A 13,763-nucleotide genomic window follows, 5' to 3' on the forward strand; every position below is an offset into this window, starting at 1 on the left:
GACTTAGTTCTGAAATTCTTATTACTTTACAGACGCTATTTGCAGCGTATGACCATATCTTGTATTTACCAGAATAGTTTCATAAAACATTTGAGGGCTCTGTTTTCTCACTCATTTTTTCTCCAGCTTCTCTCTGAACTCCCACTGCTTTTTATATTATTATATATATATATTTGAATTTAAACAATATAAGAAACCACATGTTTCTGAAACATTCTTGGGAGCCACGGACTATAGACTCCAGTATTCTTTGTGACTGCTCCTTGTATCCCAAGGAGGCGAGGACACTGTTTGAGAGCTAGAAAGCACACCTGCACTTCCTGTAGCGCGGGTCCTGCCTGGGCCAAGAGCGGCCCATCTGCTCCCAAGTAAGGCTGGACTGGGCCATCCGCCTTTAATGCTTCTGTGCGGCTATTTGTGGGTACTCTGGTGCAAGGCTGGGGACTCGTAAATGGATAAGCAGAAAGCTCTGGGCTCTAGTTATAGTGACAAATTCATTGTAAGAGCAGTAGATGAGTTGAACAAAGAATTTGAGCTTGCAGGGAGACATCTTTCTACTGATGGCTTTATCCAAAAGGCCTTTCCACTCTGCCAGCTCCACAGTTCTTGTTTCTCACTCTGAGGATGAGGCCGGGAACTTATCTAGTGCTCAGATGGCCGATTTGAAGAATGTTTCCTCGTTCTTATGCGGACTGTTAAACGTAAAAGAGACACACTGAAAGCGCACTCAGTTATCACAAGAGACGTTGGTGCCAATTCTCCCAGTGTTAGCTGTACAGTTAAGCTGATACATTGTTTTAACATAACCCTGAGACAGTGTTCTTGATTCAGTACAGTGACGAATTTTGTCACACTTTCTGCGTATTCAAGTGAAAACTATACACGTTTTATTTACAACAGGAATCAGCAGCAGTTATCGCATGATATATTGAGGCAAGAGGGAGGACAGTGTAAACACAATCTCATGTTAGCATAAGCTCAATTCATAATGCTCTTTTTATTGACAGAAAATCTACTCTCACAATAGTCTGTAAGCCATGATATATGATAAACTTGGGTGGCCTTGTTTAAGGATTTGGTCAAGCTACTTGTTGACCGATTGGTGCATATTTACTCACTGCTAACAGGCCTGAAGAATCACGACATGCATGTTCCTGATGATACTCTGCTCTCTCCCCAACTGCTCAGGTCCAGTACACAACTCGTGGCAAATTGGGCACTAAGAAACAAGGACACGGGTCTACCCTGCGCTTTTTCCAATGGTCGTCTCATAGAAGTTAAAGTGGATTCTCACTTTAATGGAGCTCCTACTGCACCTCCTATCCCATCTTAGAGTTATAGCCATTCGGTGTCGTAAGCACAGGTCCCTTGCTTCAGAGGTTGCCACGGAAGCTACCCACTGTTAAATTGCTCCTTGAAGCCTGTCCCTTTGTGTTAACCTTGACAAATGTTCCTCCGTTGGCTGAGGGGACAACTGAGAATCATACCTAATTTAGAGGTAAGGTGACTCACTGGAACAACAGACACCTGGATTTTGATTTTAACCAACTTTGATCAGATTTTGTACGTGAGACGGATTGCGTGGATTGAGGCTTATCCTAAACAGTTTGAGGGCAATACTATTGTAATTCATTTTGAACCTCCCTCCACTCCCCCAACCCCATTTAGTTAGTTCTCTGCGTACTAGCGTGTAACTTATTTAGGGGGTCTAGTTGTATACATTAGTTTCCTCTTAGTTATTTTTGATAAACCAAGTTTATCTCATTCCTCTGTTTTGTGGAATCAAATTGTCCCTGTAGCCACTGCACTGAAAAGTTCTATCCCCTCCATAAGTTTTTCTCCTGGAGAGGTCTTAAGGGCATAGATTGACAGAATTTGACGTTATCATGTAGCGAGCAGAACTACTGTGGTAGTACAACCTTAAGCTTGTTCAACCCAGATTTCCACGCATTTTCCTGATGTTATAAAAATTGTGAGTTGGAACATTGCAGGCTATGTCTTTAGGTCCAAGGCTAGTTCCTGGCTCTTATTGAGTTCATTGATATTGCACTGCAGGAGACCTGGGAGGTGACGGATATTCTGCATAATGGTTACTGTTGTTCTGTTGCTGCTCAGCCCTCCAAGTCAAAGGAAAGCCAAGGGGTAGGGGGTTATCTGTTGAGTTATTTCTAAATGCCAAGATTATTTTGACCTATACAGCTGGGCATGCGATTCAGGTGCTGTTTATTGAATGTTGTAACTTTACTATCTGTAAGTTCAATTTTTATAACGACCATTTTCTTATTCAAATATTTTTATCAAACTATTTGAGATTGTTTATAATGTTATTTCCCAGAACAGAAGAAGATGAATCCATAGTCATATTCTAATCTGTGGGGAATTTAATTCTCCATTAAATGTAGATACCTTCAGCCAAGATTTTAGGGCCAACTTTGTCCTGTCCTATCTCCCTTCTGGATCAAACATAAAAGGCCATGAGTTGGGTAATTTTATTATGGAGATGTACCCAGTTAGTGTTGTGGAATTAAACTCAGTTGCTAACCTTGTTGTTCCGACTTACTATGGCAGTGGTTGCACATCCATCATAAATCATATTTTGTTGCCTAGAACCATGATTAGCCTGATTGATAAAAGAAAGACCGTATATTTGTGTATCTGGGATTACAGCCCCTTGCCGTGTCTGACTTTCCTGGCGCCCACATCCCAGACTGGTCTGGATACACTGCTTTAATGCACCCCAAGAACAATATTAGATTGGTTTGAAAGCTCCACAACCCAGTAACTCTCCTAATAAATTTAATTTAGGAGAGCTTTGTCTCTCTGAAACACAGGCTGCCGCACTTGTAGTCGGTTCTTTTGTAGAAATTTGTACTAAGGTGAGAGTTTCGCTTATAAAACCAATCATAGCTCCTGAAAAGCAGACCCCCCACCCCCACCCCCCCAAGGTGGTTTGATCTTTGCATTCTCCTTGGCAAATTGTAACTTGAGACACTTGACCAAGGAACATGGGTGAAATCAGGAGATATGGGGCCAGCTAAAATCACACCCTTGGGGGAGAGGAAGAAGGAGATTTGTGGCAGTAACTTATGCTTTTTGTTTTTAAGCTAAGAAACTTAAAGGTACAAAGTCGACTGTAATGGTATTTACTCTCGTAGTAAGGCCATATTGAGCCCTCACATTGCAGCAGACTGTTGGGTGCAATGTTTTTTGGCAGTATTTTGTACAAAATGATGCCATTAACAGTGCTTTTTCTGGACGTGCGCAATATGCTTGTATTAGGGTTACCTTGGAGGAAGTTATTACTGCCCTTTGAGAATGACCCTCCAACAATGCTCCTGGTCCGGAGTGGGTCCCAGTTGATTTAAATGCAGCTTGGATATCCGGACCCCTTTACTTAGAAATCTTTTTTATTGCCTGGATGATTAGACTACCTGCATTCTGGGCTTCTGTAATCGTACTGATTTTTTTAAAACGGCTATCCCTTTCGTTAGTTTTTTTTCCCACATTGATTTTTAGGCAGAAAATCCCGTAAGAGTGATTATCAACCAATTTAGATCTTCGGGCTACCATCAAAACATTCTGAGTTCTTGTCAGTATGGATTTCTGGAGAGCTTGGGTATAGTGGAGCAGTACCCGAATCTCCACCTTCTTATAGAATATGTGGAGCCCAGGCACTGTCCGCTGTACCTAGCTTTTATGGACTTTTTCACCACCTTCAATGGGTTAATTGGGCTAAACTGTGTCATATGCTATCAGATAAGGGTCTAGATGCTGCCTTGGTTAATTATTTGCATTTTTTTCATTTAAGTTTATGAGCTAGGGTTTGCTTCGGACCAAATGGAAGAGTGTACTGAACTGTTCAGTCTACACGGGGGCTCTCCAGCGATGCATTTTAGCACCTATATTATTCACCCTATTTGTAAATTATCTTAATTATCAATTGGTCCAAAGCGGACATGATGTTTCACAGATGGGTAAGAACTATGTTCCAAAATTACTTTGTGCTTATGATGCTGTGTAATTTGCTTGGACGCCTCACAACCTAAAGCAGTCAACACAGTCATTATCCTTTTTTATGTCTACTCTAGAGATGGACATTAACTACTTTAATTCCCACACTATAGCTTGTGGTGCCAAGAAACAGAATCTGAGACCTGTTTGTTGTAATGGTAATATTTCGTCAGTTGTGAGTAGTTTTCCTTATTTGAAAGTCTACTAAGATTCAACCAGGACTTGGAACACTAATATCACTGCTAGGCATCCCAAATATTCACAGCCGGTTAGTGCTCTTTGATTTAATTCCTTTGATTAGGGGCAAATCAATAGCCTCCTTCCTTAAAATCTATAATGCACAGTGTGTGCCAGAAGCTAGTTATGGTTTGGAGCTTGTGGGTTTACAATGGCTAGTTGCCTCCAGACATAATTAAATCGTTTCTGTTGAAGGTTATTATCTCAGTCCCCTTGTTGTCCTCATTTTGTCAAAGGAGCTTGGTTTGAGTTGTATTGCGGACTGAGTAGACTTGATCCGCTGAGACTGTCAATCTGGAATAATACCAAGGCTACCTTAAATCAGCAAGTAATCATGGAATGTGTGAATTGTGATAAGGGCAGACTTATTCCTTGGCTTGCCTATGTCAAAAAAGATCTTTTTTGAGTTTGTTCAGATCATCCCTTTTTAACGACCCCAAAAGCGTTACCAAGTCTGACATGTCCTGGCTAAAGTGTACTTTCCCCAGACGAAACCTGGCGAATTACGTTGAGCTTTTAAAAAAAAAAAAAAACTACTAATGGGCAGTTTATTCCATTGCTAACCTCCACTGGCATTGGACCGTATCTGCAGCGAATATCTAACCATTGGGAATGAGCACTACTGTTGGGATTTCCACTTTGTACTATATGGAGTCTAATTTGTTTTCCTCTAGGCCAGACGGTGAAGACAAATGTTCCAGTCTGTCAATGTGATAATGTTGCTCTCCAGATGCTTTTGCATTTTATTTTGCTTTGTAACTTTTATATCTAATAAACTAGTTTTTTGTTTTGTTTTTTAACCAGCGTTGAAGATGTATAGTTTTAGATTATGTAGGCCTCCTTTATTTTTTCTGCAGACACTGTGACCCTTATATGTTCGTGGCCCCTTAAAGTGTACGACTCGATGTCGTAAAAGCATGCTGTTTTCATGTATTATTATTTATTTTATTGGCTTTAAAAAAAAAAAAAAAAGTCTTACAAGTATTTTGGGTTGCCCTACTTTTATGATTATTTTTTTTAACCAAATAAAGTATAATTGATTGATTGTTCTGAAATAGGTAGCTAACAAAAATTAATATCTCTCCTCCCACTACTTTTTAACGTTGCTGTCTGCAGCATCGAGAAAGCGAGCGTGTGTAAATAGCCAACACTCACTTAAAATACGTTTTGCTCATTACATTTCTTTTCTTTGTGTTTGGCCAATCTTGAACGCAACCTTAAGATGGCTGCAGGATTGTTCCCTAATGTCACTAACGTCTGCTGCATATAAATTTAGCTCTGGCCTACTCTTAAACTATCCATACCCTGCGGTCGAGTGGTGGGAAGGGGGAATGTATGCTTCTGTAGAGAGGAGGTCACTCCAACTTAATGAAGAAATGATCCTGGAAACTTCAAGTGGTTTTCTCCAAAGAGGAAAGTTTAATCCATATAGTAGGGACCCACGACAGCGAAGGCACAACCATCCGAGTCGAGAGCCAGTCACAAACTGACAGCTGACTCAAACACTCGAACACAGAGTGTTTAGCTATGCTGCGTGAGTTCGAGAACACAATATTAAAAGACAACAAGACACGCGACAGTACAGCATAAAATGTGAACAACAAAAATAACAAATGATATAATAAATACCAAGCATATTACAGCTTCTTGTTAAACACGTCCATGCTGAATTTGGCGTGTACAGCGCTCATCTTCACTAGTTGTTTTTCCGCCAGTTAGCGTGAACTGTAGTGTGGGTCTTTAACACTCGTCTATTCCTACCCAAGTTCTCATACATTCTTTATAGAAGCGATCATGGTGGTAGATGTCCTTGCTTTTTTTAAATTAACTTTTTAACCCAAACATTTAAACCACATCTCTCTGGGGTGATACCATGTACAAAGTGTTACAAGCTTTCGGTTTTGCGTATCTTACCTTGATGAAAACAGCCTGGCCTACGAAACGTTCTGTTTAACACACGTTGATTTACGTAATCTGTTGCCCAGAAAGAGTAGGAGAGCCCATTCTGTCGAAGACGTTTGATTTCTGACATTTGTTATGGTCTTTTTCAATTTAGCCTGTGATTCTGCTGCGGCTTTCAGGGAAAGAAAGTGAAGCGTTTTGTGTCAAATTAGCTAACAAATGAGACCGTAAAATGAAATCTAGTTGTTATTTTTTTATTACGATTGAACGAAGCCTGTGATACATTTTTATTGTTGCATTTATGGTTTTAAATATATTCTTTGGGCCCTCATTTTAATTTTGTCAAATTGACTATATACCAAAATACCATTCCATTCATGCAAAGTGGAATAGGTTCCTCATTTTTCCACAGTACTGTTTACAAATGTATTTTATAAAGAGTGTTGATTTCTTTTCATCTTCTATTTTTTTTTTAATATTACAATATATCCTGCTTTGTATTAGAATTGCAACTTTTTTTTATAACATGACCTCTGGTATATTTTACTACTGTTCTAGAATGTTGAATGTGATTTTATTTTTTCAGAACACCCAAAGGATAAACACGTCTCAGTCTGCACAATCTCTTGCGACTCCCGTTGTGTCCGTGACAACCCCAAGCCTGCCCCCACAGGGACTGCTGTACTCTGCTATGCCTACTGCTTACAACACTGGTAATGGATTTAGAGGTGTATTCTTCTTGGATGCTGACCATGACTTTTGTTCCACATATTTGAACTGTGGCTTAGATTGCATTTTTAAGAACATTATGGATACAGGTCTATTACTTGATATTTTTTGCCTCTCCATTGCCTTAATGAGTTTAAAGTCTGTTACCCCCCTTTTCCAATATTTTACTTGTCTGTTGTATTAATGTTGTTTTCTGTCTAAATAGAGACTCAGAGCAGGGTTTCAGGACAGCATAGACTAGGAGCAACACCGAACATAGGATCAGGGGGACACCACTGTATGCCCTATAATAGGGCATACAGTGGTGTCCCCCTGATCCTCCTTGATCTGTCAGTTGCTTTCAACACGTCTCCCACCACACCCTCATCAACAGACTCCACAGTTTCAGAATACAAAACACCACCCTCAAATGGATCACCTCTTTCCTGACAGGACGCACTTAGAGCGTCTGACTACCCCCTCTGACCTCCACACCCAAAAGCATCATTTGTGGCGTACCCCACAGTTCATCCCCTAGCCTCACTTTGTTAAATACCTACATGACCCCACTGTCTCACGACATTAGATCCCACAGACTCAACATCATCTCCTACACAGATGATACCCAACTGATCCTCTCACTTACTGAAGACCCCTCTACCACCAGAACCAACTCCTGCAACACCATGACCACCGTAGCCAACTGGATGAAGACCAACTGCCTGAAGCTCAACTCCAACAAGACGAAAGTCCTGATCTTAGGGGAAAACACCTCCATTTGGGACCATAGCTGGTGGCCAGCTGAACACTGGCCCACTCCCACTCCCACTCCTACAGACTACGCTCACTCGCAACCTTGGTATTATCCTCGACAGTGAGCTGACCATGAAGCGGTAGATCAACGCAGTTTCCTCCTCTTGCTTCCACACCCTCCGGATGCTCTTCAGAATCTTTCGATGGATCACAGCCAATACCAGAAAAACTGTCACCCAGGCCCTCGTCACTAGCCACCTTGACTACAGCAATGTTTTCTACGCTGGCATATCCTCCCAGCTACTAAAGAGGCTCCAGACAATACAGAACACTGCTGCCAAACTCATCCTTGACCTTCTCAGGCGCACCCTCATCACCCTCCACTGGTTCTCCATTCAGATAGGATGTAATTTCAAGCTACTGACGCATGCCTACAAAGCCCTACACGATCAAGGACTGGACTACATCAACCACTGTCTACACTTCCACCAACCCACCAGACACCTGCACTCTTCCTCTCTGGTCCTCGCACGCACACCCAGAATGTGGCGCAGCTGCTCTTTTTCTTACATTGCCACCAAGGCCTGAAACGACCTACCCCTTCCCCTCCGAACTGTACCCTCACTGGCAGACTTCAGGAAGTGACTCAAGACCTGGCTCTTCCACAAAGACATTGCACCCTAGGGCCCAGATACCCCCAGGCGTGAAAGCACGCTGTACAAATGACTGATTGATTAATTAAAGGTAATTTGTCACTTACAAGAGCAACTGTACTAAAGCATTGATTTGGACTTTAGCTCTGTTTACCCTTTGACGCTTTTTCCCACAAATGCGGTGGACTGGCTTCAAACGGTCCTCTTATCTTTCTTAGTGGGATGCGTGCTACTGATGCCCTTTGTCTACTGAGCATTACATAAACATGGTATCCTACTGTAAGTTTTCCAGCTCTGTATCAATGGATCAAATTCTAGTGCAGACGACACCTCTACAGTGCACTAATCAAAATTGTCACCAGATCATTACCACTACCGGGAGGAGCAGAAAGTTTAGACATGGTTCTTAGCTAGGAACTTGTCAATTAAAGGAGTTCAGTGGGTGGGCGTGGCCTGCCATGTATCAAGATGGTCACTTAAGCATGGCTCTCCAGCAATCCAGAACTTTGATCAGACATTCCTGGACCTCCTACCCATATATGCACCCTCTTGCTCGTCTTCATACAGCCTGCCCGTGGCGTATTAGTGGAGAGGAACCTTTTAATCCATTAATCTTGTAGGAGGCTGCCGTGGGAGCGGCGGAGCCGCCCTCTGGACTGTCTGAGTGGGTGTGGCGTGATGCTCCTTCTGCGGCCCAGTCTCGGCCCGAATGGCAGGCTGCTCTTTACATCAGCAGGCAGTGGAGGATCCCGTGGCTACTTCTCCCAGGCTCCTGCTTGTCTGGGGGGCCACCCACGGGCCTCCCAGTCTACTGGCGAGTGGCGGGGATTACCCTAGCTGCTGTGATTGATGCACCAGTTTGGACTCACCTGAGCACGGACTGGCGTGGCTGACGGTGAACTCTGCCTTCCTCCTCCGCTGCTCAACACACTTGAAGGTTCCTGACCCAAGTTAAGTGCTGGATGTCTACTTACGGCTTACTGCAAATGAGGCCACACACCAACCCCCAGAGACTGCCAACAGCTCCTGCCGCTATGGGCCTAGCATAGACCCACTGATTATATGTTGCGACTGCCTGAGAGTCTGATGCACTGGCCAGCCAATGCCCTTTGCCTGGCGCGGTCACTGCTGCCCCCTGTACCTGGGCCTCACCCATGGTGCTTTCACCTGCTGGCTCTGCACTGGAATCACTGCAGAATGCTGGGGGGCTCTTGGGAGGGCCTCACCTGCATGTGCTTTCCCGTGGCTGCCAACTGCTCCCACTTCGCCATTGCCACAGGCTCCACACACATTTACTGACCACAAGTTATGACTGCCTGTGACTCTGAAGTGTTGGCCCGGTCTGCCACTACCATCTGTTCATTGTTGACACTGTCCCTTGTGGTAGGGCCACTCCCCACAATGCTCTTGTCTGCTGGCTGTGCCTCAAAGGCACCTCACATCGTATTGCTTGGATTACCCACATTATGTACTTAGGTGAGTAACAATGGTATGCCATGCTACACCTCTTCTCTTCCTAGCCTTGCTCCAGTGGATATTTGCACCCTTGCAGTCAACCACAGAACAGTGCTCCACGTTGGGCAAGTCTAATCAGCGGCAAATGTAACTATCTTTTGACCAGTGCAATGCCTCGAAGATCGACAAGAGACACAATCTTCACAGGATGGCATGGCATCAGCACCCATGAAACATATACTACACGCCTATTGCTTAAACTGATTGTGAGTATTGCGGCTAGTGATGGGAGGCTGGATATCACAACCACACAACTAGACAGGCTCACTGAACGACTGGACACTCACCACACATCTAGATAGGGTAGAGCGTTCTATCTCGGAATTGGAGAACCAGAATGAAGACACTAAACTAGGATGCAGGGGATGGAGCAAGGACTATAGGCAGTGCTCGAGGCACGATCGCATCACAGCATCCTCAGAACTATGGGCATTGCTTGAACCACCAGCACGACCAGGATGGAACTATTTGTGGAGAATCTCTTACTAGAACTAATTTGGTCTCTCTGGACAACTTAACCAGTATGTTCATGGTCGGCACGTCCACCAATCAATTGCCTCTCAACTGCTTCCTGGCACCCCACTGTAACCAATCATAGTGCGCCTCCTGATCTATCGGGACAGAGATGTGGCCCTGTGCCTTCCCAGGGAGCAGTAATACAGAATAGGGTGACCCAATAATCCCCCAAGGAACTGGGTAAAATGTATACAAGCAAGTACCCTGTGAAGGCAGAAAACTATTTGAACTTAGTCATTCACTTCGAAGGATTTTGTGTTGTCAAACCATCCAAACTCACACAAAAATATTTTACACCACATTACATACATCAAGTATGAATCACTGTTAGGTGTGGTCCTTTTCAGTAGTCAAAAACAGTTTTTAATTAATTAGCCCCAATCAACACATAAATTGGGTCAACATAGCACCACTAGCCCCCTGTCAATTAATAATCTTGTTAATTGCAGGTTTCCTATAGAGTGAGCCGAGACAGCCAGGGCAACCGTCGAACCCCTCATCAATAATTTCTTGTAAGTTATTTCATTTAAATAGATTTTTTAAAATAAAAATAAGTCCATTCCATGGCAATTGTGGTGGTTAATCAGTCAACGTTTCTGTCTCCAGGCTTTAAAGCACTTAAGGCCATCTTCAGGACAGTGTGTTGATAGTAAAAATACTTCCTAGACCCCTTCTATCAAATAGACGCCACATAGAGAACATAACAATCAGTAATTAAAATCAGATAAAAACAGTAATATTATTAATTATGCCGTCAATAAAATCATGAAGCGAATCAGCCTACAATTCACCCCCAAGGTTGCATCTAGGAGATGGAGAGACTAAATCACAAGGGGAGGAAAGCCGCCACCTCACTCCTGAAACCATACAGTGGAATACAAACCAAAAGTATCCCAAAAATCACAATAGAATGACATACATCCTGTGCAAACCACTCTAAACTGTATAGAGTAACCTTTCAAGCGGGAACCACACAGTAGAGAAAATGCTGCAACCTCCAAATAATAGTGACTCGCGTCTGCAATAATGTACAAGATACTCTTACTTCAATTGTGTAAGGTCACTACCTACAATACATATATTCACGAATGCAGCCAAAAGGATAGAAATGTCCCAGATCACTTGAATAGAATAGCAAACCTAAACAAGGCAGGAAAAATTATTAAGCAAATGGTCATGAGGTGACCTGAAAAAAATCAATGCCTAGCGTGGTGGTAGGATACCCAAAATATCGTATATAGTAGGCAAAGATCATATATAGATAGTTACAACAGTGAGTACATAAATTAGTCACTAGTAATGTAAGGAATATTCTGAAGAAAATATTTTATTCTGTTTAATCACAATAGAGCAACAAACTGTTGCTTGGTGTGTTAGCACCTGGAGTGGAAGGTATTCATATACATATCTAGAAAACATATAACATACATTAAAAACCACAAATACATGAAAACAAAGACCATACCAGACTTCTGGCTAAAACAGTGATACTTATGTCAGGTGCATTCTTACTCCAGTCTTCCAATTCAGTGAACACATTGTAGCTGTAATCCTTAATTTTGAGATCACTCCACAAAGGAGGTAGTTTAGCAGGGAAAAAACAAAGGGACAACACTACCACCCACTCCCAGTCCCAAATATATTTGAATGTCATTTCAGTTTAGGTAACTTTTCCGAAAAAGTTGATGCGTTTCGGCACCTCTCAAATACAGGGCTCCTCAGGACCGTGGAAGAGTGAAGTACCTAGTAAACCCTTAATGTATATACATAAAATAATTATTAAAAACATGGCACTTCACACTATAGCACCTTGTGACTCGAAATCAAATCAAGAGCAGAAAGCAACCAGAATGAGCAGAGCCAGAGCAAAAAAGTGACGTTCAAATGAGTGTTTGAGAAAGCCAGCCAAAATGTACCAAGCCTCTCTTGTATCATTAGCACCCAACTTGGGAGTCAAGTGCCAGTCAATTGTGCTAGTGGTTCGCTACCATCACCAGGTGAGGATCATTGAGAAGTGCTTATCTACTCTACCTTTATGTGCATGTAGACAAGAAGAAAGCAGACCCTGAAGATAGCAAATCACATACTATCGTAAAGCAATGTAAAGAGCTTTGCTAAGTAACGTGTCAGTGTACACAATGGCAGGATTTGTCATAACCCCTTCTTTGCGTTGAAAGCGTTCACGCTAGCTTGGGGGCACGGACGCGGCACAAGCCTGTGTCCGCTTCAAGCAAACTAAATTTGATTGAATTAATTGACCAGGCGTGGCAGAGGCGTTGCTGTTTAAAGCAGCGGCTCGGTCTATATGGCAGCTGTTGAGGTCTAAAAAAAAAAAAAAAAACAGCAATAATGGGGCCTAAGCCGGAGGCTGGAAAAAAAAAACATGCCTTACGTAGTGGGAGACAAAACAGGTGAGTAGTGAGTTACCCGTTATGTGGTGGAAGATTTGTGTGTCACGTAGGAAAAGGCATCCAAGCTGAGCCCAACTTGCTTCTGGTCCGTGGGGTGATGTCTTTATGATATGGGAAGGTGAGAAATCTATTCTGATAGGCTTCCAGGAGTGGCTCAACCACCTTACACCTGATCTAAAGCTCACTATGCACTGCAACACCAGAAAAGTCAATTTCCTAGGTTTATGGTTATTTGGAAAAGATGGAATTATATGTTAGCTTATATACAAAGCCTTCTAACCGGAACACCTTACTGCACTTTTCAAGTGGCCACCCCTGGTCCCTGAAAGAAAATTTACCTTATGGGGCAGTTACACCGCATTCTGAGAAATTGCATGAACAGGGAGGACTACTTTGAAAACGCTGATAAATTAATAAACAAACTGATCAACACAGGATACCAGAAAAACTCGTTAAAGCAGAATATGCGCGGGCTCGGTTTACACGTAGAGAAACACTGTTTGTGCATCAAAAAAAAAAATGTAAAAGACACCCCTTAACATGTCATCAGAAAAAACCCCAAGGTTCACAAAGTTAGGTCCATCATTGAAAGAAATTTGAAACTCTTGACCCCAGTAGGGATCCCAAAACCATTGTTCTCATTTAGAAAGGGTTGGAATTTGCGAGACCATTGAGTCCAGACAGCACAGCCCTTCCAACTGAAAGGAAGCAAGGCCTTAGAGAAATGATTGAACTACCCCCCTCAGTGGACATTACAAATGCAACAATTGTACAGCGTGTCAAATTACCAGTAAAACTAAGACAATTACCGTAAATTGTAAATCGCACCAGCAATTTAAATTTTCGAATTGCAACACCAAAAATGAGTTGTATTGCATCAGATGTCCCTGCACATCAACATACATAGGACAAATAATGAAGCCAGTGATGTCGTGCATACTCCAGTTCTGATCAAGGAACAGATAGATGCTTAGTGTGCAGAGCTCCCTTGGTAGAGCATTTCACAGAACACATGCATACAGAAGATGATATATGGTGGTGAGTACTCTTTGTAGCA

General features: G+C 42.6%; 1 protein-coding gene across 8 annotated transcripts in view; it reads left to right on the top strand.

Annotated features, from left to right (window-relative positions):
• The window catches only part of MEF2A (myocyte enhancer factor 2A), a 455,794-nt gene that overhangs the window by 387,915 nt on the left and 54,116 nt on the right, over window positions 1-13,763 (top strand). For all 8 annotated transcript variants that reach the window (XM_069222772.1, XM_069222774.1, XM_069222773.1 and 5 more), the window contains one exon: window positions 6,737-6,863. In XM_069222772.1, the coding sequence (XP_069078873.1) occupies window positions 6,737-6,863 (127 nt within the window). The remainder of the gene's footprint in view (window positions 1-6,736; window positions 6,864-13,763) is intronic.

Source organism: Pleurodeles waltl, chromosome 3_1 (assembly GCF_031143425.1).
Source record: "Pleurodeles waltl isolate 20211129_DDA chromosome 3_1, aPleWal1.hap1.20221129, whole genome shotgun sequence".
Lineage (NCBI taxonomy): Eukaryota > Metazoa > Chordata > Amphibia > Caudata > Salamandridae > Pleurodeles > Pleurodeles waltl.